The following is a 27,417-nucleotide window of genomic DNA, read 5'->3' as shown; positions in this document are numbered from 1 at the left end:
GGATTTCTGACACCTCCCAGCCCTGGGAGAAGGCCCTCCCCACGCAGGAGGAAGGAAACCAGCTTAGCGATTCTCTGGAGGCCTGCAGAGCAGCCCTGCACCATGAGGCAGGCGGGAAACCCAGGAGTCCTGGCGCCCGGCCCAGAGAGTGAATGAGAGAAATACCTTGGAGTGGAGAAAACAGCCCAGAGTGAGGCAGACACATGGTGCCCCAGCAGCTCCCAGATGTGGCCCTTAAGGAGGAACTGGCCAGAGGGGCTGGATGGGGCAAGCAAACACATTTCTGAACAAGAAGAGAGAAGAAAGCAGAGCCCTGGGGATGGGCAAGGGGCCGGGCCAGCCGGTCTCTCACCTACTCTCCTCTCCTCCCGGTCAAAGTCCGAAATGCTGAGGTTAAGGGCACTAAATATCAAAGAGGTCCTGGGGTCCTAGGTGCGTTCTCCAGTTCCCTTATCTCCAGATCCCAGCCTGTTCATTCCTGAGCTTCCCCTGGCACCCCTTCCCTGGGGCCAAGCCAAGCTAGGAGTCAGCAGGCCCAAGGTGGTGCCTAGGAGGCCTGGGCAGTGCCAGGGGCAGCCCTCATACCATCCTCCCACTGGCTTCCCTCCTGCCTGCTCTCAGCCGCCACACATATCTCAGCTGTCGAATCGGATTAGGGCTCCTGCCCAGTGAGCCGGACAAGGAGGCCACTGGGCAGGGGAGAGACAGGCACAAGGACGCTGAACAGGAATGACAGGAGGAAGGTGGAGATGGGGCTCAGGGGAGAAGGTGTAGAGCCCCAGAGGAAAAGAGCTGGGGGCCAGCTACAACCTATATTAGGGGAATTCTGCAGCCCCTGGGGCAAAAACCCTGTCTGCTTCCTCCATCCCCCAGATGGGCAAGGATGGGGGAAGGGAGCTGAAGACGGAGAGATGACCTAGATTAGAAAGAGAATCCCATCCTAGAAACCCCCCCCCCCCCCCGCCCCCGGCGCTATTACTACCCTTTGCACTGGGCTGTAGGATACATTGCTTTATGAGGTCTTTATGGCCGTATCTCTATTAGGCAAGCGGGTCTTGTTACTATAGCCATTTTTATAAATGAAGAAACCAGAGGCTTAGAGAGCTGTATGAATGCACATAGTTAAAAGAGCGAGCTGAGTCTCACATTCAGGCCTGATTCTCAGTGCACCGCTCACACCTCACACTCAGAATTTACTTTCCTTCCTGGGTCAAGAGCAGAATGAAGTCACGCTATTATCCAAGTTTTCCTCTAAAACCAACCCTTCGGGGATCTGGGGAGTCATGGAGGGACACAGAACACACCCCACACCCAGACAGAGTTACCAGATAGGGATGTGCCACTCACCTACCACACAGAGAGCTAGAGGGGTTCCCTCAAAACGTGACCCGTCTCTTCCATTGCTCCCCACCCCAGTCTGCTACGCCCAGAGGCGACACCCACACTTACAAACACGGTTACCCCGACAAGCCATACACCCCTCCTGCAAACCCACCAAGCCAGAAGGAGATGCCCTAGATCTTCAGAGAACAAGGCCTCTCAGCCCCCAATGAGAGGGACAAACAAGTCAGTGTAAACAGTAGCTATCATCCAACCCTCTCCCAGAGAGCCTGCAGGAGGGCAGAAGCTTTGGGGTAACACCAGGAGCCTGAGCTCTGAAAGCCAAGGAGCCCAGGGAGCTGGCATGGCTGGGCGGCCTCCCTGATCTGGTCCACACCCCCTTCCCCAGCCATCTGGGCTGAGTCTGTTCTGGCCTGGGCCACACTCTGGGATGTCTCAAGGCACCCAGTCACCTCCATCCTAAGATTATAGATCTTACAACCATATGGTACACACACACACACACACACACACACACACACACACAGTGCGGGGGTGGGGGGGCGCTTTTCATAGGTGTTGGCACGGATGGGAAAGACAGCTCTTTAACCTGAAAGAACTTTCCCCAGAGAAAAAGGCCACACACACACACACACACACAGAATTGTTCACAACCTCCACTACCCTCCAGCAAAGCCTTTGGCCACTCAAATGTGCAATGAGCCTGGAAGGGGGCACTGGTTCTACAAGGTGAGTAGGGAGTGGGGGGCAAAGTCCTGAGCTCTTAGGGCTGGGGGGGCAGAGAGGAAGCAAGAGAGAAATCTCCCAGGGAGTCTCGGGTCCCCGTCCGGCTCCCTGTCCGGCTCTCTGTTACCCCAGCTCTGCCAATTCTCCCCTCGAGGTGAGGTGGGGGAAGGGGGATTAGGCAATACTGCAAAGGAGGGTGCAGGGGCTGGGGCCCGGGCAGACCTTCCCCCCACTTGCCATTCTTAGATAGAGAACGGGAATGCCTCGAGGGGCGTGCAGCAAGGGCGCGGGAGGGCGCAGGGGCTCTGAGCTTCCAGACACCCTTCAGCTCCCAGGCTCCCACCTCCCTGGACTACAGCGAGCAGTGGGGGAGGAGGCATGGGGAAAGCCTGAACTGCCGAGAGGGAAAAGACCAGATCAGAAGCGGAGAGGCCAGGCGGAAGGCGGCCGAGGGAGAATTGGGAAGGGGTGTGCGTGGTCCTACCTGCTCAGGTGCGTGCCGGCGGGGGGCGATGGGGTTCCCAGGAGAACTGGGGAAGCCCTCTCAGCTCGATTCAGGATTCCCCCCTGCTTCTGGGTTAGGCTGCTGCAAGAGGCACGGGTTCCCGTTGGGTCCTAAAGCCCACTCACCAACCAGGAGGCTCTCCCCACCCTCTCCCACCGTCCCTGACTGGGTCAGCGGATGCAGAGCTGAATTGATGGGGCAGAAAGAACTCACTGTAGAAAGACGAGGTCTGAGTCATGGGCTGGGACAGCAAGAGTCCCCAGTGTCAAATACACAGCACATGGCTGATTTTAGCTGAGGATATTATGGGACAGGAGAAGACGACATTTCTTCTGCCTGGCCTGACCAGATGAATTTGGGCTTTGGGACTGAAGCTGGGGTTAAGATCGCTTTCCTAATCACTCCCAAGTAGCTTGGCTATCGAGAATTTGGGGAAGGGGGAGTTCACTTTGGATGGGAGTTCACTTCTACCCTCCCCCTCCTAGACAGAGCACAGTCTCCCCTTCTCTCCCCCACTATTCCTAACTGCCTAGAAGGCCACGCCAAGTGGGAAGTAAAAGTCCTGATTTCCAGCAAGTAAAAAGAGCAGTATGACTTGGATAGCAGTTGGAAACTGGCAGTTCTAGATCCTTAGATCTGGGAGTGTGTACAGATATACAGAGCCAGGTGAGAGTATAAGCAGGTGGGGCTGGGGGAATTTGGGTTACGTCCATTAGCAGAAATGGCAATTGTCAGTGAACGAAGGGGATGCAGAACCTAGGGGTCAACTCGGGCCCCTACCCAGCCCTTAATAGGATCCTGAGACTTTACTAGAATGAATACGTAAAAGAAAGAATATTTTCCCAGGTACGACTTAGGATAAATATAGAGGGGCAGAGGGCCTCTTATGCACAATTAGATCAACTTCAAGGTTACAGACCCCGTTTAGGATAGCCCACCTTCTCCAGAGGGAGAACTCAGGGTTGGTGGGCCAGGTGGGCCACGGAAAGGTGGATGGGAAAGCTGCAGAGGGCTGGGGGGAGAACATTTTGCAAGGAGAGTTGCACATATCTCCAGCACCAGGGCAGGGAAAATGTCATGGGGTGAAGGGCCAGGGGAAGTCAGGGACAGAGTCGAGGGAAGGGAGAGGGCATGGCTTCTTCCTAGAAGAGGCAGGAACTGGGGAAAGGAGCTGGACGGGAAGTTTGGAGGGCCCCGGGGTGGAGTCCATGGGGTGAGCTCAGGTCAAGCCTTTCACCCTAATCTGCCTCAGTTCTCTCCCAGCTGTTAAACAGGGCTCTCGGTTCTTCCCAGGCAGTTAATGAGTGTTTACAGAAGAGCCTGGAGATATTCAAATCTCAGCTGGGCCACCACTACAGTTATAAAGCTCAATAAGGGCTGAGTGTCATTTGGGGAGGGGAGGAGTAGAGGAAGAGGGAAACAGACTACTCTCTTACAACCTAAGGATAAAGCCACGCTCACAGAGCAGCACAAGCCTCAGCTGCCACAGGATATCCTTGTGCCCAGGGATGGAGGTCACACACCTCCATCCCTCCAACCACCACCAAAGGATGGCCTGCAGCTAACTGTGGGCAGAACCCAGGCTACAGCTGGTCTTCATTAACTCCAGCTTTTTCCACCCCCCCCCCCCCGGACCCCATACTGTGAACCCACAGCTTCAACAGGCCCAGGCTGGAGGGGCTGCCCTAGCCTGACCTTGCAGCTGACTCTGGGGTGGGGGGCACTGCACCAAAGGCCAAGCTACCAGCTGAAAATAAGGTTGAAGCAAGACTCCCTTTTTGCCACTGGGAGCGAGCAGGGAGGAAAGAAAGGAGTGTGGGGCTGAGAGGGTGGAGGTGGGGGAATTTAGGGCAAGCAGCAGGCAGTGAAGTCAGCGGGATCGGGGCCCGGAAACCCCTACACCCTGGGGCCAAGTCCTACTCTGGCTTCGCCTTCAGCTTGAGTCTTGGCGGGGCCCCAAACTAGGGAAGGCCCCGGCTGCCCCTTCCCGCCTCCCTCCCCCCACCCTCATTAAATACACATTTTATCTCTCTGCATCTTCATTATCTTAACTGAAGGAGACAAGCAGTGGATGGCGGCAGCAGAGAGCACGGGGGTGGGGGTGTGGGGGTGTGGGGGTGTGGGGGTGTGTGGAGCAGATGCACCCTTGTTATAAAGTGCTGATCTAGCTCTTTCAGGCAGTGTGGGAAACAGAGGAGGGATCAAAGGGAGCCAGGCTGATTCAGAACTCAATTAGAGCTTTTTTAAAAAAGAGCTGGCTCTCTCCTTTCGCCAGTCTTCAGACAGCCTTCACCCAGGCCCCTTGCACCCAATTAGCTTCTCCTGCCAGCGCCTTGGGCTGGGGTTGAAATCAAGCGGAGGCCAGAGGGCAAGGTTTCTTCCGCTACAGAACCACCTCTTCTGGGAGACGGAGACCTGCTGCTGTTCGTAGCTTAAGACAGAAATGTCTTCGAGGGCACCTGATCTTTTCGGGAGGAACCGGAGATCACATCTTTCCCCAGAAGTTAAAAAGTGGGACATCAGGGGGTTTCCCTGGTGGCGCAGTGGTTGAGAGTCCGCCGATGCAGAGGACGCGGGTTTGTGCCCCGGTCTGGGAAGATCCCACATGCCACGGAGCGGCTGGGCCCAGTGAGCCATGGCCGCTGAGCCTGCGCGTCCGGAGCCTGGGCTCCGCAACGGGAGAGGCCACAACAGTGAGAGGCCCGCGTACGGCAAAAAAATAAAAGCGGGACATCAGAGGTGGGTTCCTCCCTGATACCTTGCCAACTAGAGGCACAGCTTCTGGCCCATCTCTAGGGACATTAGGGAACATCCAGACAGGCACCCCCTCTTCCCAGCCTGTAGGTGGACTCTTCCTCCAAAGCCAAGGCTTCCTGGGAGCAACATGGAAGTTGCCTCAAGCAAAATACCACATCAGAGGGAACCACTGGAACACATCTGTGAGGCTGATAAATGCTGTGCTGACACATGTTGTAGGATGGAGCACCCCCTCTTTCACAATGGCCTGCTCCACCTCGGTGCAAAAGCACAAGCGATGTCTGCCTCCAGATTAGAACTGTCCCCAAGATGGAGGGAAAGCCAGCATCTTACTTGGTCATGTATCTGTTCACTCAACAAGTTTATTGAATACCTCCCAGGTCTCAGGCATTGTACTAAGTGCTGGGGACATTTACAAATGTAAATAAAATCTCCATCTCGGCTCTCTCTTTTGGTCTCCCTCAGTAGTCAAGGTAACCTCTCCACAGATACTTTTTAAAAGCCCCAAGTCGTATCTCTTTCCTCCTTCCCAGTTCTTATTGCTGCATCTTAAAAGGACACTGAATAAAGGCAGGGAGCAATGAAGGGGAAGAAAGAGAGCTCTGCCGACTTTCTGGATCTCTGGATAGCCTGGACCTCACACCGTCTTGCCAGTCATCCAGCCACAGGCAGGTCTTCACTGAGCCAGAAATGTCAGTTGCAGCTCTGGGGTTGAAACTCATGCCAGTTTTATTGTGTCTGTGTGCGTTCCATGGCAATACCCACCAACACTCTATGGAAGCTTCATCTGCTACTGTGAAGAAAAATAAATAAACCAGGATACAGACACACAGCCCACCACCTTCAAGAGGAAGAATGTAGGTCAGCATCTCTGCCACTACTCCCTGTGAAACAGCCTATGCTCCTGGTAAAAAACAAGTAACCACAGGCTCAGCCCAGCCCCTTAAAAATCCCACCACCTTCCCAGAGCTGTCAGCTTCAGTGAGAAAAGGACTTCCTTCCCCCCTCAGTCTGCTCCAGCTGTCTGAATCACACTGAAGACCTCGCTGACAAACATGCATCAGGTGTTGCTCCCACAAGGGCAGCGGAAGCCAAGCAGGGACTCTAAGTCAGCTTCACGCATCACTGACAGAACCAACCCTGTTCCAATTGCTGAAGTCTTAAGAGCATCAATGACCTAGAAATTGACAGTGTGGGGAGAATGGAAGGAAAGGAAACTAACAAACTAGTACACAGAAAACCTGATTTCCAAATACCAGGGGAAAGGGAGAGAAAGGAGGTAGAGGGGAAAGAAATTTGGCCCCTTTGAATCTGCAAACGCGATCTTGGCTCAGAGCCATGGAGGATGCATAGCAGCCCCACTGCGAGGCAAGCCATGTTCCTGACTCCAGCCCTGCAGTTAAGAGGAAGGCGCCAAGCCTCCAACACAACGAGGTGGGGAGGCTGCTCCTTTTTGGGCAGGATCCTACTGTGGACACAGAACAGACAGCAGCTGCCCACAGTGTGGAAACAAACTGTAAAGCAGTCACGTCTCTTAAGGCTGCAGCATCCAAATAAAATGTAATTTAAATCAAGCCTCGCATCTGTTCTCAATCCCATTCAGTCTCTGCTTTCCATCAGCCTTCGGACAATCTCTGCAATTATGCTGGTTAACCCTTATAGCCCCAGACACTTTCCAAGCTTCTAGGTATACAACTGTGTCCTCCCCTCACAAATTGCTCTCAGAGGGAATGAATGCTCTAGTAAAGGAGTGTGACGGTGAGACAGTCAGACTCCTGTCTATAGGCTATGCGCTGCTACACACACCGGTGGGTAGTGTTCATTTCAGAGGGCTCTCTCTGTGTGCCCTTCTATCCCATACCACCTGCTGTAGACCAGATCACATTGCAAGGATACAGTGGGCAGCATGAACGAAACAGTGGCCAACAGATCATTTGTACACATATCAAGTTCTCAAACCCAAGCCATGTTGGGAAGGTGGGAGGAGGCAGAAGAGCTCAGGGAGCAGCAGACTTGGTCACTGGCTCTCAGACCATTCATAGCGCACATGGTTTGCATTCCAAGCATTTGCTCGAGTTATAAAAGTACAGCAACCTCCCAAATGAAGCAAACTTGTTTCTCTTTTCCCCTTCTCTCAAAACTACCCCAGCCCTATGCCTGCACTTTCAAGGCAGTCAGTGTTATAATGGTGCCCTCTGGCGTCCCCGTCACAAATTGCCATTTAATGCCACTGGAAACCAAACCCAGAAGAAAGGGGAGACTTGAGTAACCATATGGATGCATTTACCTAGAAGACTGGGAAAATGAGGTGTCATTGAAAATCCAACCCCAAACGAAGGCATCTTGAAACAAGTGGCTTCATCTGAGGGCAGCTAGGACAGTGGACAGTTTGGGGAGGATTTTCACAATTTTCACATTGCCTTCTGAAAGTTTGAGCTCTCCTGAAATGTGACTGCTTAAGAAGACAAAGAATGCAACTTGAAAATAAATATATTCACAGCCTGTAGTCACATTCTCCTTACACCTCCACAAGCTTGGGAGTGCCCAAGACACTCAATGAGTCTTTAACATGTCACAATGTGGGGGCTTCCTGGTGGCACAGTGGTTGAGAGTCCGCCTGCCGATGCAGGGGACACGGGTTCGTGCCCCGGTCCAGGAAGATCCCGCGTGCCGCGGAGCGGCTGGGCTCGTGAGCCATGGCCGCTGAGCCTGCGCGTCCGGAGCCTGTGCTCCGCAACGGGAGAGGCCACAACAGTGAGAGGCCCACGTACCGCAAAAAAAAAAAAAAAAGTCACAACGTGGAAGTATCTGCAACATGAACACAGTATACTCCAAACAGAAAGACATTCTTTGATCAAAGTGTCCTCCAGATCTCCACGTGGACTTGCTTATTTTCCTGGATCAACCCCTTTTTCATTCTTCTTCCTCTAGCCCAAAAATTCTTTAAAATACACCAATGTTTGAGGAAACAGAGATAAATATATAAACTTTCCACAGCCTAAGTCTGTATACTTGCAAGCATGTTGGTTAGAGGCACACTAGAGGTAGAGGCAGTGAATGTAATTAAAAAGGGTCTATTTGGTAGTTTTTAATGCATAAACATAATAAGACCCAAAGATAAATAATTCTGTGCTAATATTCACGAATTTATAGCTTAAATTTTATCAGTTTTAAGTAAAAAAGGTCATGTTTGCTTTCAGACCTAAGTGTATATGAAGTAATAAAATGAAGATTCCATCCCTCTCCAAATGCCAGCCAGATACTTTTAGGCGGAGTATTAGTATAAAAGAAAAGAATTTAAGGCAATCCAGTAGCTAAGATATTTCCAACTAAAGCTCTGTCCTTCAGAGCATGCTCTATTTCCTTCTCTTCAATCTTCAGAGACACCTGCAAAGAGAAAAGCACTTTTCATGGTGGAGAACTCACAAAAGCAGTTTTTATTACACAAACTTCTACCGTATTAAACTTTTCTCACAAGAGGCAAGCAAGTTAAACACTGCTTTTGCAATAGCCCGAAAAAAAAAAAAATCTCATTCATACTACAGCCCTATCTTCACACACCTTAAACCTTACCTAACAAAAAAATTGTTTATCTATTTGTGGTCATTTTTAAATCTTTACTTTAGCAAAAGATAAGCTCGCCAAAGCAGGACAGTTAAAAGCAATGTCACAAAGAAGCAGTTCGTTGTACCTTTGCGAAACGCGTTTCCTTGTTTTTCTTTAATCCGAAAATGCCTCTGGCCTCCAAGAGCCCTGAAAGTGACAAACACTCTGACTGGTCCACAGCTGCCACCTGCTGTTTGCGACAGACGTTACTATAGGCTTCATATAACTGAGAGGAAACAAGGGAGAACAAATGTTGCTTAAAAGTCATGTCTTTTTTTTTGCGGTACGCGGGCCTCTCACTGCTGTGGCCTCTCCGGCCATGGAGCACAGGCTCCGGACGCGCAGGCCCAGAGGCCATGGCTCACGGGCCCAGCCGCTCCGCGGCACGTGGGATCTTCCCGGACCGGGGCACAAACCCGTGTCCCCTGCATCGGCAGGCGGACTCTCAACCACTGTGCCACCAGGGAAGCCCAAAAGTCATATCTCTTGTAACCCTGTAATCTTTAAAAGAATGTGAATCTGGGTTTGCAAAACAGTTATCTGAATACCCTAATTCTCTCCCTTTACAATGAAATCCTTGAAAAGGCATTTTGGAGATACTGCCAAAAACCTATACTGTAATGCAAGAAAGGGGCTTTATATATTTCATAGGGAGAGGCAGAAATAAAGGGGAGAAGATTAATGGTAAAGTCTCAACCACAACCCAAGGGAAATAAAGTCAGCTGCCTTTTACATGATACCAGTACTTATTCTTACTGTTAAAATCCATTTTTAATTCACATCAGCTGGAGCGTGATAGGCCTTTTGGAAAATATCTGCTCTGCAAAGCAGATTCTCATCTCCACCCCAGCTCCATCTGCTGAGATTCCCAACTAACCTTCCCCAGAGTGACCTCTTTGGTTTTCAGCTGCCTGGTCAAGAGCAGCAAAGAGCAGACCAAGATCTTCTGCTGAAGAGGGAAGGAATCTTGTGCTCCTTCTTGGCTCAAAGTCATTCTGTTTCCATCAACTTCCGAAATGACTTGTGATATGTGAATAACACCAACCCGCTTGGGAACCAGTGACTCAGAGGGTGATTTACCTATAAATTAAATAAATCAAGCTTAATTAGATTTTTAAAATATTGTGGGTATTGAGACAGATGATATTAAGTTTTAACAGAAGGAAATTCAAGAGCAAAGCAGAAGTTCCAATTCTGTAACTAGAAGCCAAAGGATGAGACAAAATGTGATCCTTAGAAAGATGCCAAAGTGTGACATGACTTGGAAAGTACAGTTATCCTTCTTCTGGGCAGAACGGTGAGCTATTTTATCCTGTAGAGTGCAATTTAATGTCAGAGACAAAATCCACCTCATGAAAGAATAAGGACCAGACAGAGAACCAATGTACTCAGCCTTGCTTGGAAGATTCCTAATATCTCAAAGGCAAAGGATAGAACCTTGAAACAAAGATGGCTGGGTCTGGTCTTTTTTTTTTTTTTTAATTCATTTATTTATTTTTGGCTGCGTTGGGTCTTTGTTGCTGCGTGCAGGATTTTTCTCGTTGCAGCGAGCACGGGCTACTCTTTATTGTGGGGCGGGCGTCTCTCATTGCGGTGGCTTCTCTTGTTGCAGAGCACAGGCTCTAGGCACACGGGTTTCCAGAGTTGTGGCTCGTGGGCTCTAGGGTACAGGCTCAGTAGTTGTGGTGCACGGGCTTAGTTGCTCCGTGGCATGTGGGATCCTTCCTGGGCCAGGGCTCAAACCTGTGTCCCCTGCATTGGCAGGCAGATGCTTAACCACTGTGCCACCAGGGAAGTCCCTGGTCATTTTTAAAGGCTCAAAAAATTACCTAATATTTCAAATCAAATGAGTGGCTAGGGGACTGCCCTGGCGGTCCAGTGGTTAAGACTTCACCTTCCAATGCAGGGGGTGCGTGTTTGATCCCTGGTTGGGGAACTAAGATCCCACATGCCTCATGGCCAAAAAACCAAAACATAAAACAGAAGCAATATTGTAACAAATTCCATAAAGACTTTAAAAATGGTCCACATCAAAAAAAGTGTGGCTAAACGTGGACAATCCTACCCAAGTCCTCTAGATAGCCTCCCCAAATGACCTTTGAGGTTGGGTTCATTTGCCCAAGCTGATCTCCAGGAGAGCAACACTTGAGAAAATGTCACTGGATATCTTAGCAGATAGCACCATCTCAGAGTCTGGAGGTTGGGAAACTGCCAACAAGCTTCGGAGGATTGTGGCCTCATTGTTTGGACGCAGGAATTGCAAGACAGAGGAGCGATTTGCTCTGTAACAACCTTTGCCTAAAGTTACTTCCTGAGACCAAGTCAGTTGTCTCACAAGAGTTTGCTTCTATTTCATGATCACAGATGGGATGCTACCGAGGACTAATCATCATGGAGAAACTGGAGATCAGCGATCAAACAAGCAGAATCTTAAAGTTGAGAGGAATTTAGAGGTCTAGTCTCGCTCCCTACCAACAGCTGAGTCTCTTCAAAACAATCCCAAAAAGTGGTCACTGGGCTTCCCTGGTGGCGCAGTGGTTGAGAGTCTGCCTGCTGATGCAGGGGACGCGGGTTCATGCCCCGGTCCAGGAAGATCCCACATGCTGCGGAGCAGCTGGGCCCGTGAGCCATGGCCACTGAGCCTGCGCGTCTGGAGCCCGTGCTCCGCAATGGGAGAGGCCACAGCAGTGAGAGGCCCGCGTACAGCAAAAAAAAAAAAAGTGGTCACCTATCCAGCTTGTGTCAGTATCTTCAACACTGGTGTACCCACACTGTGTCAAAGAAGCCCAGTTAGTGCTATTTATTGGAGAGTGTCTTCTTATATTTATTTCAAGTCAGTCTCCCTATAGCTTTCTAGAGCCATTAAAAGCTAACCACACCGGGGCTTCCCTGGTGGCGCAGTGGTTGAGAGTCCGCCTGCCGATGCAGGGGACACGGGTTCGTGCCCGGTCTAGGAGGATCCCACATGCGCGGAGCACCTGGGCCCATGAGCCATGGCCGCTGGGCCTGTGCGTCCGGAGCTTGTAAAAAGCTAACCACACCTACCAGAGGTCAAAAGACAGGAATTAGATTAATAATTTATGACAGGAATTCACAACCCCTTTTAGTTGTATGTGTGTAGGCGGTGCTCACAGGGTCCACTGATAAGCCTAAATGTTATTGGTAAGGGAAAAAAGGGAATAATGTGAAAAGTTGAAGAGAAACCAGTATCTAGTCTATGCACTGGCAAATATTACCTGCTATCAGTCTAAGCACTAAGTGTGGCTAATTCTGAAATACTTTTATTAATTTTCTTTCAACAAGTTGATGAAAAAAGAGTTTTCTGTGGAACTATGGTGCTAGAAACAATTTTAGTAACACTCAACCATTGCAGGAGTGAAGGAAGAAACAATCAAATCAGACTGTCCTGTTTCTAAAGATTAAGAGTGGATATTAAACACAAGATATGTAGTTCATGGACATTTTATCTCTGCCATAGCTAAGAGAACAAGGTTGAAGGAAAGGAAAATTAATTTTGTCATTTTTGTAAACGGCTGCAGTTTACCGTAGCAATACTATCTTTGTACCTCCACCCTCCTAGACTTGTTTAAAGGCTTGTGATATCTCAAGTTGAACTCAATTCTTTCCCGTCTGACTCTCTTACTTCCCAGGCTTTGCTTTCACCTATGTTGAGACGTAAAGTGCACTCAACGTAAGTACCCAGAGAGAAGCTGATCCAACCTTACTGTCTAGTTTTCATTCCTAGAGCTTGGAAAGAAAACTGACTCTGTCCCAACCATTCATGTAACACCCTGGAGAACTCATTTCCAGTAACACATGGATTATAGCACTGGCAGGCAAGATGGAAATAAAGTGGATGAAATTGATGAAAAACACGACATCCGTACACAAATGGGTGAGTGTGGATTTAACTATGCTCATTTCAGCTCTCTATCTCTTTCCTCAGAGAAGTTAAGCTTCAAATTATAAAGGAAGACAAAAAGGAGATAAACTACTCACATTCAGACAGTGGTTTGAGGATAGTCTGGCTTTTGACATCCGACTCTACAATTTCAATAGCCCTCCTGTAAAAAAAAATATTTCTAAAATTAATTTAGGCTGAGCCAAACCAAACACCACACCAAACCACCAAAGCTCAAAAGCAGGCACATTAACAAAAAGCAACATGTCTTATAACTTTAAAGCCCCCAGACAAAACTGGGTTATGTCTCAGCTCCAGGGGACTTAATTGCCTTGAAATAATTCATGGACCAGGGAATCTGAGAAACTTCAACACTACATGGTTTCCTATTACAGAGGCCAAGTAACTCATCGTACACTGAGCCAATGATAACATTTTGAACAAGGAAAACCTGTCATGGATGGGAGAGAAGACACGTAGTGTGGGTGCTTGACTAAGAGAGCCAGTACCGCCCATACACACCAGACCTAAGAGGAGGGTCCTCAGTTATCTCCACACAGGATATGTGTAGGCTAGAACCACACTGGCCTACTTGACTCTTGCTCATAGTGGCAGTCTTTACCCAAGTAGTTCGCTGACTAGGGGAAACTTTCAAATCCAGAATGACACCATCTAGCAATAGGAAGAGCTTACTCTCCCACTGCTCTCTCCAAAGTACTTTGCCCACAGGAAGCCATAAGCCAGACCTGGATCTTCTGCATCGCAGTAGGGGGAAGTTGGACCAGCGGGCCAACACAGCAAGTATCATTTTAATGGACCAAGTGTCCCTACTGGGAAGGAAGAAATTTCATCAGTCAGCACAGAGGCTTTCCCCAGCAGGAGGGGCCGGCGGATGGGAAGGGAGAGAGAGGTCTGGAGTACAACTGTGGGGGACCACCAAATGGAGGAAGGGGTGCTCACAAAAGCAAAGGAAGGGGAAAAAAAGTCTAAAGGCAAAGATGGTTCAGGTCCATAAATAAACCTGCTTGAGATCAGCTAATGGAAAAGTAAACTGGAGTCTTTTTTAATACAAATGTAATTAACCAATCTATAATCACCACAGGGAGTGCCAGCAACATCTCATTTGTTTCTCCCTCTGTAGGTAATGGACTGATAATGTTTTAGACATTAACACGGTGGAAATGCAGAGCTCCCCACTGAGAAACAAGTCCTTCTTTCTGAGCATAAAAAGTGGCAGAATGGAGCCTCTTAAGCCACATTCACTTGAGTTACATGAGACAATTAACAGCATTTCTTTTTTTTAATAAAAGCAGCCAACAGTGCCATAACTCACCTGCAAACATCCAGCGCTTTGCGAACATCTCCCGAAACAGCAGAGACTTTGCGGGCACAGAACTGAATGGCAGCATTGTCCAGGACCTGATCTTTAGATGCCTTTGAACAAGACATAGAAGATGACAGTTTGAACTATAAGACTTCCCCTCTGCAATTTAGGTCCCAGACTTGACTGACCAACCTTTAGGGTCTAAGACGCCTTTTCTGCTTAGAAGTAAATGGGGACTTCATACATTTAAGCATTTTGTAGGAATGTGGTAGAGGTTCACAAAGGGAAAAAAAAGCACTTGAAACTTAAATTAGCAAAACTAAACTAAACGAAAATCTATTTGGTCATTTCCAGTACAGAAAGTGTTTTCATAGGTCCTATTTTATAAATTTATTTATTTATTTAGGGCTGTGTTGGGTCTTCGTTGCTGCTAGCGGGCTTTCTCTAGTTGCGGTGAGCGGGGGCTACTCTTCGTTGCGGTGGGCGGGCTTCTCACTGAGGTGGATTCTCTTGTTGTGGAGCACAGGCTCTAGGCACTCAGGCTTCAGTAGTTGCAGCACGTGGGCTCAGCAGCTGTGGCTCACGGGCTGTAGAGCGCAGGCTCAGTAGTTGTGGCGCTTGGGCTTAGTTGCTCCGCAGCATGTGGGATCTTCCCAGACCAGGGCTCGAACCCGTGTTCCCTGCATTGGCAGGCAGATTCTTAACCACTGCGCCACCAGGGAAGTCCCAATAGGTCCTATTTTAAAAGGCCATTAGAGAAGCATTTGGGTGACTCCTCTACCTCTTTTTATTCCAACACTAAGGCATCTAAAATGGAGCCAAGAGTAGAAATTCATATAAAAATGAATGGGCTATAGGAACTCCCTGTTTAGTAATGCAATCAAAGCAAAATATTTTTGAACCATCTTCACAGGTGATACAAGGAACACTCAGCTTGGTACAATGCTTGGCACTCACCTGATTAAGTCGATCCTGCAGGATAGTGGCTATCTGATTTTTGGTGTAAGGTGGGAAGTTCAACAGCCGTGGCTTACATTTTTCTCTAGCTTGAAGCCTTGGCAGAATTCTGTCTGTGAGATCCAGGGTATTAGCAATACCTGAGGAGGAGATAAATGACACTAAGCATCATTGGTCAAATCATCGTAAAAGGAAAACCAAACCCTCTGAAAGCTGAATAAGGGACTTCCCTGGTGGTCCAGTGGTTAAGACTCCACGCTCCCAATGCAGGGGGCCCGGGTTTGATCCCTGGTCAGGGAACTAGATCCTGCACGCTGCAACTAAGACCCAGCGCAGCCAAATAAATAAATATTAAAAAAACAAAAAAACACCCACCAAAAAACTGAATAAAATTTCCAGTTATAATCCAGCATTCCAACAGTTGCTTCGCACTTTCCCTCACCCCCCACCCTCAATACCCATTCGATAAGATGTGTATAATCATCGAAGAATGCTCTTTTTGAGTTAGATTTAGAATTGTTCAATTATAAGCAGGATCAGATACTCCCAAAATCAATTGTCTCTGAAATGCAGCATTATGTCATTTCTATCCAGAGTTAACAAAGTTGACTTGACTTAGATTAAGGTTCCTATTATATTATAGTAACTTTCTTATTTTGGTAAGAGAGCAGAAAGCTGGTGTAAGATCAAATAATAGTTGATAAGGGAATTCCCTGGTGGTCCAGTGGTTAGGACTCGGCATTTTCACTGCTGGGGCCCAGGTTAAATCCCTGGTCGGGGAACTAAGATCCCGCAAGCTGCATGGCACAGCCAAAAAACAAAACAAAACAAAATATGTGATGAATAAACTGAAGAGATTAGAAAAAGGTCTTTAGAACCACCATGTAACATCAACAACAGAGCACTAACCAATCAGCACCAACCGAGAATTGCTTAGCCATGGCCATTCAAACACTGTGTACAGTACATTCTGCCCTCTGCTGTCCAGCTGATCCATCTCGTCCAACACCAACACACTACAAAAAAAGAGAAACAATTAGTATCCATGTTCACCTTAACTCTCCAATCTGTTTGATCTGGACTGACACTAGGTCACATTCCTACAGCTAAGACCAGTTTGAAGGGCTTCCCTGGTGGCGCAGTGGTTGAGAGTCCGCCTGCTGACGCAGGGGACACAGGTTCGTGCCCCGGTCCGGGAAGATCCCACATGCCGTGGAGCGGCTGGGCCCGTGAGCCATGGCCGCTGAGCCTGCGCTCCGCAACGGGAGAGGCCACAGCAGTGAGAGGCCTGCGTAACGCAAAAAAAAAAAAGACCAGTTTGAAGATCATAATCTGTCCCACCTCCAGTCACTGTTATGATGATACCCCCCATCAACACCAGAAAGTAACATACAGGTTTTTCAAGTAATTAGTTTAAAAACATTTTCCCCGAATTTAAAATTAGAAGGCTTTTGTTTTTTCTTTTCTTCTTTCCCTTTAAGCTTATGTAACTACCCCTCAGAGAGAAAATATAGGAAATGTTCTTTTTATGAGCAAACTGATACATTCAAGGGACGAGAATGTGAGTTTGTGGGCAATGGATCCTGCAGATTTTCACAGAGCAACATGCAGCAGAGCAATGCTTACATCATGGGGCCCTTCTCCGCAGTCATATGGTTTTCCAGTTTCCTCATTATGTCCTTCCCAGCTGGCCTGGATACTTCTTCCTGACAAATCTCCTGAGCAATGGCTGGGAATACAGCCTGGGCACTCCTCAAGGACATGCAATTCAGCATGATAGTTTTAAAGCTTTTCAGTTCCTTCTAGAAAAATGCAAACATGCGAGTTATTTTGGCCTCAGATAAAGGTTTGATGGAACGTGAAGTGTCTTTGAAGAGTTAACAGCATACAAGAGAATAAGGTCCACTTTCATTTGGAAAGATTTAGACAGTGCAATTAAAAATGTCTTACTGTGGGGAAAACTGCAGTGCCCTAAGCACTTCTACTTTTTCTTAAGCCTTGATGACCAAGTGTCATTTTGGCAAGAGCATCATAATTCGACTCTCAATGTACCTTGAGGTCCTGCAGAATTCGGCTTAAGCAGGCAGTTTTTCCAGTTCCAGGAGCACCAGAAAGATAAAGACTTCCAGCTTTCTTCCCACAGATGTGCTCCCTCAGGAAATTCCTGATGACATCCATCTCCTTTTCCCTGGCAGGCAGCTGATCTGGGACAGCTGTAGTCAGGACCTGCTTTGCTTGCTGGTAGCAAGTGCCTGTGCCAGACATGAAAGGACAATTAGACACAACAGAGGTGACTGAGAAGACCCACCAGGTTTCACTTGGAATCACCAGCCATGTTTATGAGGCTGCACTAACAGTTGCCATGTAAGAACCAACCTTCTTGCTTGAGAAGTCTCAGACATGCAGATTCTTTCTCCAGTGGACATCTCTGCTCAGAATGTGTTGCGATGTCTTGACCTTTTGGAACTGAGGAACATATTTTGTTTTGGTGAAGTCTGGCTTGTTCTCTTTTGCTAGGAGACTCCGTTGTCAGCTGATTGTCAAATACCAATCTGCGCCCCTTAGATGTACGTGAGCGAGGGGGACCATTTTCTTTCTTGCTTTGCTTTGGTGGAGAACAGGGAGGTAAACGGGGAGTGTTACACAGGTTGTCGTCACCTGAAACATTAAAATCAGAATGTGGTTATTCATAGCAGTGGATGGTAAAAGGACTTGGAAAGATCTCTGCATCCCCCCCAAAAAGGGGGATGAATTTCTATCATGGTCAGAACCACCAAAATAAAATGCCTCTCATCCAGAAGCAAATAGTGGCCACCAGATGGCACCACTGAGTCTTACTCTTTGGTAGAGGTTTTAATGGGATGAAATTCTAGGATTGCTCTAAAACAGGGTTTCCCAACCTTGGCACCATTGATATCTTGGACCAAGTAATTTTTCATTGTGGGGGACTGTCCTGTGCACTGTAGAATATTGAGCAGCATTCCCAGCCTTTATTCACTATATCAGTACCACCCCCTCAGTTATGACAACTAAAAATGTCTCCAGATCCTACCAGATCACCCCTCATTAAAAACAGATGATCTAAAACAAGAAAGGAAAAAACAAACAAAAAATAATTTTAAAAAAAAAGGAAAGGAAAATAAAGAATTACCAACCACTGCTCTAAAATAAGAATTGTCACCTGTTTTTCTTAACATCACAACTAACGAGGCAAGTTTCAAAATACTATATAATTAACTGCAAGGTTGTTTAAAACACTGACAGAACCAAGTTCAGTATTAAGGAACTGAAGATCAGACCCATTAAGTAGTTCAGAAAGTGATCTCAATAAGTAGCTTAACTCTGAAGTTCAGTAAGCACTTAGCAACCACTCTGAAAATAACCAAAGGGAACAGAGTGGTCTTAACTGAACTCAGAAAGCTGTTTCAAAGGCATCTTATTATTGAGAAAGAGAGGTCGAGAGCTACCAGTCAAAAAGTTGTACTCAAATAATGGATAGCTTACCCAGACGTTTTCTGGGGCTAAGAGGCAGAATTTTTGCACAAGGAGAACGGGGTATGGCCTGGACATTTGTCAGTTCTAGTTTGGTGTCACTGGAGTTTTTAGCTTTGTCCAATGTCCGAGGCTGTTTCTTTTTTGGAAAACTGATTGTAGCCTGTGACTGGGAGCGGGTTTGAGGCATGACGGCAACACAGCTGCGTACAAAAAAGAGAACAGGACAGCCAGTCAACATGTAAAAGTGAAGCAGAAACAACTAACATGTAACTTATACCGAAGATCGAAATTCATTTCATAAGTAGATTATGTTGTAACAATATTTTAGCATTTGATTTTGCTTCATATCTGAATCTATGCAACAATAGCGAACACCACCTACTACGAGTAAAAGGCTGTCACAAACATTTTAGGTATTAACTCCTTTAAGTTTTACAACCACCTTAGAGGTAGGTACTATTATCCTTATCTTAATGATAAAAAAACAGAGGCAGAGAGGCCCAACGTCACAGCAAAGCAGGATATAAGACCAGGCATTCTGGCTCCAGAGCCCAAATTTTTAACCACTCGAGACGTACAATAACAAGTTGATCTTAATTGGCGTCCATAGTACTTCTACCCGCCTGGCTCCAGGCACGGGGTACATCGTTAATACCAGCTTAGCCCAGCAGCCTCCCACATTTACAGGCTTCCTCAAGCCCTCACTCCGCACTCAATCCCCGCTCTACCCAACTCTCGGCCCCACAGAGCCCCAGATGCTCGGGGAACGTCTCCCTCCTGCCGCACTCAACACAACTGCCAGAGCACTCCGAGGGCGCACGTCTCCCTTCCCTCCCCCGACCTTCTCACCCTCCCGCGATCTGAGCTCTCCTCCTCTTACGGAACCCGCGGTCCTCGCCCTAGCCCCTCACCCAACTCCGCCGCCCCCCAGGACTCGGGCCTCCTCTCCTTTCCACCTCACAGTGCTGCGTCACCTCAGTGCCGGCGCCTTCTCACGTCTCCCACAGAAAACTAAAGGGACTGTCCACGACAGGATCCTGGACAAACACCACACCGTCAGCCGGAAAGCCCAGACGCGCTCGCGCCAAATCTGCACAGCCGCAGCTTTCCCGCCTCCCGCCAAAGCCCGGCCACGTTTCTGATTGGGTGTCGCCAGAGCGCCGCACGCCTTGGCCCCAGACCCCTCCTTCACAACCAATCAAGCGGGAAGGCGCACAACCAATAACAGAGCCTCAGGTCTCAGCGCCACCATGAGGCCACGCCCACCGAGCCGTAGGGGCAGTCTACATCCGGGGCCTCGGCGGAAAGATGCGCGCTTGCGCCGGGGCCGACTGAGTGAGGCCCGGCGGGAGCTGTCGTCTTTACCGCTCGCGACTGTATTCCCACGCCCTTCCTTCAATACCTTCTCACTGCTGCACATACCCATTTTTCCCTTACCCTAATGGGCTATATTTTCAGAGAGCTACTACATAATACCTGCCATTATTTGGGCGGTTCTGGGTGCGAGGTATGATGCTAGGCGCTTTACATATCTAATGCCCAACACTGCAAGACACAAAGCAAATGTGCCGAGGGTTAGTTAGAGGTCACAGAATTTTGGTGTCCTCGAAGGGCCTAGGTCCATTTCCTGACACCAAAAGCAATGTTTCTTTGTAAAGTTATACATACATACATAAATACACTGCACTTCATCACAATATCTCCCTGATTTGTGTTTCAAGGGTGAGAAAAAGGGCCAGGCCTTTGCTTTTATTTTGTTAAAGATAAGAATACGATATTCTGTGCACCTTCCTATCATTAATCCCATTAATCCACACAATGTGGGGAGTGGAGAGAATCATGGCCCCTTAATTTTAAAATATATTTTTATGGCTAAATACAAGGGTTTCAGGGCCAGAGAAGATCACTACAGATGGAGTGGCAATCTGAACTTTTAATGAAAAATATAAATTAAAGCAGTAATTTACAGGCCAGCTTCCAATGCTAACAACCCAGGTTCCACTAAAAACCCAAATCCAATTCTAGGTGATGGTAAGCATGTATCTGTCATCCTTCAATATCAAATGAAATAGAGCAAGCCGAGAAATAGGGAAACAATAATACAATCAACTTAATTGTAGTTCATTCATATAGGAGATAAAAACCAATATTGAGTGCTTGTGTGTGCCAGGGGCTGAGCTCTGGTATTTTACCTATATCACCTTATTAATTCTCACAGGCAACCCCATGAAGTTGGAATTATTTCCATTTCACAAATGAGAAGACTGAAATAGAGAGGTTGAGTAAATCTGCCCAAGGTCACACAACTAGTAAGTGGAAGAACTGGAATTCAAACTCAGGAAGTCTAACAGGAGATCAAACTCCTGACCACTTAAACATACCGAGGGGGAATAGACAGATGCAGGTTTTAGAGGGAGAGATGGCGAAGGAGCACATCTGGGGAAGGCTTTCTAGGAGCTGAAAATTACAAGAGTGAAGAGCGTAGGCTGCCACGAATGGAGAAGGCGTTACCACAGAATGGAGACTTTTTTACCAGCTGGTATTTCTGATCTCTTAACAGGGGAACAGAACCTAGAAAGAAGCAACTTTCACTGTCCATATTTATTTTTATAACCTGGACACCTAAAACTTGTCCTTCATAACCAGAAATGGTAGTAACAAGTGCCCAGCCAGCTTTTAAGGGATGGTGGTGAACAACTACCTCAGTTACAGTGGGACAGAGGGGGCAGAGGAAGCCATGAGTACTTAACGCGCATATTGGAGCCTATGAAAGCATTCACCAGGAAATATAGCACCGGTCCAAGAAAAGCCTACAAGAATAAGTGACTATTGTGGAAGCAGGCAGAGAATCACAGAACGTCCAGATTGAAAGTTCTCTAAAAGGTTACCTAGTTGAAGTTTTCTCTTTTCACTACTCCAGTAACATGATGAGCATACCATCATACTGTTTCTCGCTTCTGTGCCTTGTCCTTGCCGTTTCCTATGTCTGGAATGCCAGTCACCATCCTCCTGCCCTGGCTAATTACCATAAAGCCTTTAATGCCCCGCATAGGTTTCCCTTGGTGGCTGTCCTGAAGTCTCCTGCTAGACTCTGAGCTCCTTGGAGGCAAAGACCATGTCCTATTCGTCTTCATATTGTCAGTGCCTGGCACAGAGTAAAATATGCAATCAACGCTTGCTCAATGAGTGGAAAGGATATCCTGCCAAGTGGATATCCATCTTCTGCTTGAACATTTTTTTGTAGTCAGACAGCATACAGTCCTTTAAATCTCACACCCCTAAACCTAGGAGTGGAGAATCCATTCAATTATGTGTAAAAACAATCCAGACTGGGCTCCAGTGATGTCAAAGACGAAGCATTTCCCCACAGTTATCCTCTGGGGTGGTTAGGATCCTGAGGTTGACATTTTAGTTCTCTTACCTCTGTCTGCAGAGTAATAGGAAGTCAGAGACAGGTAGCTTCCTTGCAGTAAGTTGCAGTTAGTGGCTGGGCTGGGCCAGAAAATACTTAAAGAGGCACATTCACCATAAGCGGCTATGTCTTGGTAATAATTAAAGTGGGCAAACTAGTGTCCTTATCACTTGCTAATCCATACACAGTGACATGGGGGAAGGGACCAAACGACACAGGAAGAACCTGTCCGGCATCCTTACGTGTGTCTGTGTGCGTGCGCGTGTGCACCACACGTACACAGACTAGCAATACCATCCCAATAGGACGGAGAAAGCTTATAGGGTTAGGAAGTTGAGAGTCATCTAGGCAAACTCTATTTGAGGGCTATTCAAAGTCACAGGAGGAACAATTAAATCAATAAATAGGTAGTTTATTAATCATATTAATAACAATGATGGGTCAAAGAATCAGGAATTCAGCCAACCTGGCAAATATGGATGAAAATGAAAGGAGGCCCTTTTTTCCCCTCGCTCCCGCACCCTCATAGGTTTTTATATCAAACTGTGTGAGAGTGGCTCATACACACACCTATTACGAACCAGTACGGGAAATAATTTCAAGACCTTTGCTAGTGATGAAAGTGTAGATTAAGCTCATTAAATCTTAGTGGTGATTACGTCAGCTGACCACAGTAAGCAGAGAATGTCTGGTTCAATTCTGACACCTATAGTCAAAGTTCAAGAAAGTCAGCTAAGATTTCAACTTAAGCAGTGAAGAAAAAAAGGCAACACCCACATAAAGACAGACACAGTCTGCGTGTTCTGCCCTCACCTTTTCTTCACACTTCAGTGTGAGAATCTACCACACAGACAGGTGGAAAGAAGCATTAGGGATATAAGGAAAGGACACAAGGCCAGGGGGTCTCCTGAGTTCCCTGGAATCATGGGCAAAGGGGAGTTAGGTGGCAAATATAAACAATGACCAACTCTATCAGAATCACCCAGTCAGCCTGGCTAACTGGAACTGTGACTCAAAACACAGCGGAAGGGGAGGAGAGAAAACTCCGAGGAAGCTGCAGGTGCTTCTGCCCAAGTTAGTATTTCTACTTCCTCGGAGGATCTGGAGTCAAACCCGTACGCTAACCGGAGGCAACAGATTTTCTCTCTTCTATGCCACCGCTTGTGGTGGTATTCCAGACAAGACTACACAGTTTTCAGGTTTTTTGCTTTTGTTTTTTTAAGCAAGGTTTAATTAAACTGCACGGCATCCAGAAGAAAGAAATGTACCAAAGAATCCAACCTGAGACCGGATTATACACTGTAGAAGGGGGTAAAGAAATCAATGCTAATTGGGAGAGGGAGCCCTGTAATCAGAAACAAATCCAAAATAAATCATACAATAAATTATTTTTTAGAAGAAAAGAAGCCAATCCACATGCAGACAAAGATGGACGCACACATACATACACACACTCTTCATGCACGTCACTCTAGTCTTTTATTCAGTGTTGACGATGGCTCCCATGCTGGTCGCCGTGGAAAAGGACAAGGGTTAGACGTGAGAAGAGAAGGCTCGGCCCCTCTGCCACCAGTGGAATGAGATTTAAGACCATTAGAGAGGGAACCCACTAAGATGTCAGACAAGAGGAGAAAGAAGGAAACAGCAGTTATCAAGGAAGATTTTAATTGCTTCAAAGAGGGAGAGAGGAAGAAAGCACAGAAATCTAACACAAGTAAAGGCACAATGAATGTGGAGTTGAATGGAACCAAACCCTTCCTTTGGTTAAAATTATCCTTTTTTTTTCTGTATGTGTTTTGAAGGTGGTTGTAGTTTTGCTTCACTTTGCTTTTAAGAGACGAGTCTCGAAGGCAGAGTTGTAATGCCTCCCATTCCCTAAAGTAGGGTGGCTCACAGAAAGCCACCTTGACCACGGACAGCCAGGGACTGAGATTCAACAGGGAAAGAAAGACTACAACTGGAATGTGAGGAATCTGATTTACAGTTGATTGTAGGTTGGGTTTCCAGAAGAACAGACAGCTCAGTGTAGTGCCATCAAAGGGCCTCAGATGCCCTCTACTCCACCCCCAGAGCTTTGCAGAAGGGAAGGACCCTGGAGTCACACTTCACCCCCACTCCCATAAGCACTCAGCCTACAGATTATTTCAAGTGATCAGGAGAATTAAAACACACCCCAACCCTGAGTTGCTCTGTAGCAAGTCTATTTACAATTTTATCTCACCTCTCCCTGGAGGTAAATTTAGGTTTCAAGAGGGGAAGCTATGGGGTGAGGGGATGTCCCCAGGGCAATGGTCAGTGGCTAGTCTCCTTGCCTTTGCCACTTCAGAGGGCTGGGATGAATTTTTGGAGACAGGAGCCTCATGTCTGTTGGGTGGGATAGCCCCTAAGTGCTCTCACTCTGCGGGCCCAGCTGGGAAAACGCTGGGCCTCTGCAGCTGGAGGAAACCCCCACGATAGAGCAAACCACACCTGGAGCACCAGAGTGCTGCGATCCAGGTCTGGGGACCAGAGGAGACGGGGAGAGGGGCATCTAGCGCATTTAAAAACCTGCAGACCACTGGCCTGCTTCCCAGAAAGGGTGGTAAGAAACAACTATGAAGTTTTTCCCACCCGAGAAAAACATCATAAAACCAAACCCACACGAGGGCTTTTAACACAGCTTCTTGATGCCTAGTTGGGCAATGTCTCTTCCTTCTGGGAAGGGATAAGGGGGTTAACGGGACTGGGCAACAGCCTCAACATGAGACCACCCAATCTTCCACTGAAGAGATGACATTCCCACAAGCAGATGAAAAGAGCAGTTTAAAAGGTGAGAAGTTTTAGTGCTCTTGTAGCCAGCCCACCTCAAACCTATATTACAAGCTTTTTACAGCATACAAAATAGATCAATAACTATGAGGCTCACATTCCCATTCATCAATAGTAAATATACATGATAATAAATCTGTTATTAACACAGGGACCAAACAGGGTATAAGGCAAAGACATTTAAATAGGTACTGTGTCGTCAACATGCTCTGAAGAAGAAAATCCATCTGACTAGATCTAGTCCCAGGCCTTTTTCCACGAGGCCAAGAAAATGATAATACAGTCAATGCCCACGTGACACAGTCCAAATGCTGGGGAATGTGAGGGGCAGCAGGTCGTACGGGAGGAAGATAGTAGCCCCAGTGAGAAGCTGGGGTTTGGCTTTTACATGTGATGCTCATTTCGATGCTCTATGTTTGAGGAGTGAGGGGAAAAGAGATACGCTTTGATAACATTGTACAAAAGGCATCAACTCCCATTTCAAAAATAAATGGGAAGACTTCACAGTCCAAGTTCAGTAACTGGGGTCAGCATCTACCCTGGAACTCTGCTGCAGTATCAAGTCTTGTACTTTCTCCTTTTCCCTCCACTAGCATCCTCTCTCTAAGCTCCACTGGCTTCAGGATGCTGGGGGGATACTGCTGGGAGGTAACTGCTAACAGATTTGAAAATAAGAATGATAAATAAAGAATGATTAGAAAAAGCGTGGTCACAGACCTAATCACGGTTCGCCCCAACAGTCAATATGGTCCAGGGGATGGCAAAGGATCGCAGACCCCAGATAAATAACCCAAGTTGAGAGCTCTCTCATCTAGCACTGGGAGGACTTGGGTTTCACTGGGCACCATGTACAGATCCTTCGTCTGTGATCCAACAGATAGGAAAGGTCCCTAGGGCAGTTTAAGCCTGTGATGTAACTGATGAAAGCTCCTTTGCTCTCACTTCAAGCTTTGAGCAGCCTCTGCACTTGACAAGAGCTTTAGCAAACCAAACCAGCTGGACGTGGAGCCCAGGAGCTCCATCATGCTGTTGGAGAAGGGGAAGTCCCTGTACCACGATCCAAGCTCAGTTCCTACCTAGACTGGGAACCTCCATTTTCTCTGTGCTCTTTAACTGGGACCTGGAAGACGAAACAACATACTGCTGGCTGCCAGGGAAGACCAACTGGACTGAGGCACACCGCACCAAAGTCCTTGTGCTTTTGGCAGAGGAATCTTTGACTGCCCCCATAAGCTTCCTCACCCTTCTCTACTCTGCTGTGCTAACCCCTGCAGTCTTGGGGTTGAGTGGTGCAGAAGGGAACAGGACGAGCCTGCTCACTCAGACGGGCTATGCACTTCACAACGAGTGGGCCTCAGTTAAAGCCATTCACAGCCCGCAGAGCTGGTCCCTTCCACAAGGTGCTTCACCCTTCCCTTCTTCGTCATCCTGGAGCACCCATCAAGGGCTGAAGTTTCTGAACAGGGATGAAAGGGCCAGTGGCCTTCAGAGCCAAGCAGAGAAGACTGAGGCAGCCTCAAGGTCAAGGTTAAGGCCAAGGCCAAGGTCCTATCTTCCTCTCTCTCACTAGAGGTTCTGGGGGTTTCTGAATCCATAATGAATGAATGAAAGGGACTTTTCTCTTGAGGGGATAGGTGGTGAGAGGAGGAAAAACATCCCTCAGCCTCAGCACCTGAAGAAATGGAGCAGGGAGCCCCAGAGGGCTCACATGGCTCCTGGTCCCTGTGACGCAGAGGAACTGACTAGCTCTAAAAGGACCCCCAGTTTACTTCACCCTCTCTTTTTATTAGATGTTTAGTTCAACTGATTAGTATTTAGTGTTTATATCCAACCTATTTCTGGGTATAAGTGTGGGGTGGGGTGAGGGCAAAGCCAAAATACCCCTAAAAATAAAGCAGACCCACTTCCTTGCCCATGCTCTAAACTTGACCTTTAAAACAGATCACTTCTCTGCAACTCCTTTCCCATTTCACTAAAAATGCCACCCCCAGAAGTCCTGGCCATGCCAGCCTCCTAAAATGATGCAATATAATACACCCACCAAGCTCCCCCCGCAGTGGGCAGGAGAAGGCAGGAGTACCATTCTCCACCCCCGCCCCCACAATGAGTTTATTTCATCACAACAAGGCACCTTTCCCCAGAGGAAAGCAGGAGACATGGAATCTTTTTCCTCATCTGGCCAGCAGTGCTTGCAAGAGGAGGGATGGATGCAGGGTTTGAGACCCTACTGTCAATATAAAAGAGTCCGGTCACCAAGTCCAGAGACGAGATGCATAGATGGAGGTGAGCTTGGGTGGACCGCTTGGAGTCTCGAGGTTGGTTGCACTGGAGAAACACGTTAGGAGCTGTCATGCAGGTTTCAGGGAGAATGGAAGGGACCATCCGAGAAAGAGGAGAGGGTCCATCCTTTTCCTGAGGAACAGGACCAAGCCAGGCTTCACCTGAGAATGGGTGGCAGAGGTGGGGCTCCACGGGCCAGCTGAAAAAAAATAAATAAAAACCACATACGCAAGGTCACCCACCAGACCCTGAATAACTCAAACATTCCTAAATGAGAGGACAGACAGGCTCTTCAAGCTAACCTT

General features: G+C 47.6%; 1 protein-coding gene across 7 annotated transcripts; it reads right to left on the bottom strand.

Moving 5' to 3' along the window:
- Positions 1-5,495: 5,495 nt before the first annotated feature.
- Positions 5,496-27,176, bottom strand: CDC6 (cell division cycle 6). 7 transcript variants are annotated; one of them, XR_004347418.1, is made up of 13 exons: positions 19,191-19,420; positions 18,622-18,812; positions 17,494-17,775; positions 17,170-17,369; positions 16,744-16,919; positions 16,027-16,133; positions 15,118-15,257; positions 14,170-14,270; positions 12,935-12,999; positions 9,813-10,015; positions 9,021-9,161; positions 7,617-8,716; positions 5,530-6,122 (listed from the first exon to the last, which is right to left on the bottom strand). XR_004347418.1 is itself a non-coding variant. In XM_032616104.1 (12 exons), exons 1-12 carry the CDS (start codon positions 19,256-19,258, stop codon positions 8,627-8,629), a joined length of 1,728 nt encoding a protein of 575 aa, XP_032471995.1. In that variant the 5' UTR covers positions 19,259-19,420; the 3' UTR covers positions 5,496-8,626. The 7 variants fall into 7 exon arrangements, 6 of the variants coding, with proteins under 6 accessions (XP_032471995.1, XP_032471994.1, XP_032471998.1 ...); XM_032616104.1 differs by having other exon boundaries at positions 5,496-8,716; positions 9,021-9,125; XM_032616103.1 differs by lacking the exon at positions 19,191-19,420 and adding an exon at positions 26,964-27,176 and having other exon boundaries at positions 5,499-8,716.
- Positions 27,177-27,417: the final 241 nt, after the last annotated feature.

This window comes from Phocoena sinus, chromosome 20 (assembly GCF_008692025.1).
Source record: "Phocoena sinus isolate mPhoSin1 chromosome 20, mPhoSin1.pri, whole genome shotgun sequence".
NCBI lineage: Eukaryota > Metazoa > Chordata > Mammalia > Artiodactyla > Phocoenidae > Phocoena > Phocoena sinus.
The sequence above is the reverse complement of the archived record's forward strand: the minus strand, read 5'-3'. Positions and strand labels throughout refer to the sequence as shown.

Coding starts and splice junctions, on each gene's coding strand:
- CDC6 (XM_032616102.1), bottom strand. CDS start 19,258: ATGTACCCCGTGCCTGGAGCCAGGCGGGTAGAAGTACTATGGACGCCA. Junction 17,370..17,493: donor GAGACTTCTCAAGCAAGAAG/GTTGGTTCTTAC, acceptor TGTCTGGCACAG/GCACTTGCTACCAGCAAGCA. Junction 8,717..9,020: donor AGGAAACGCGTTTCGCAAAG/GTACAACGAACT, acceptor TTCTCTTTGCAG/GTGTCTCTGAAGATTGAAGA.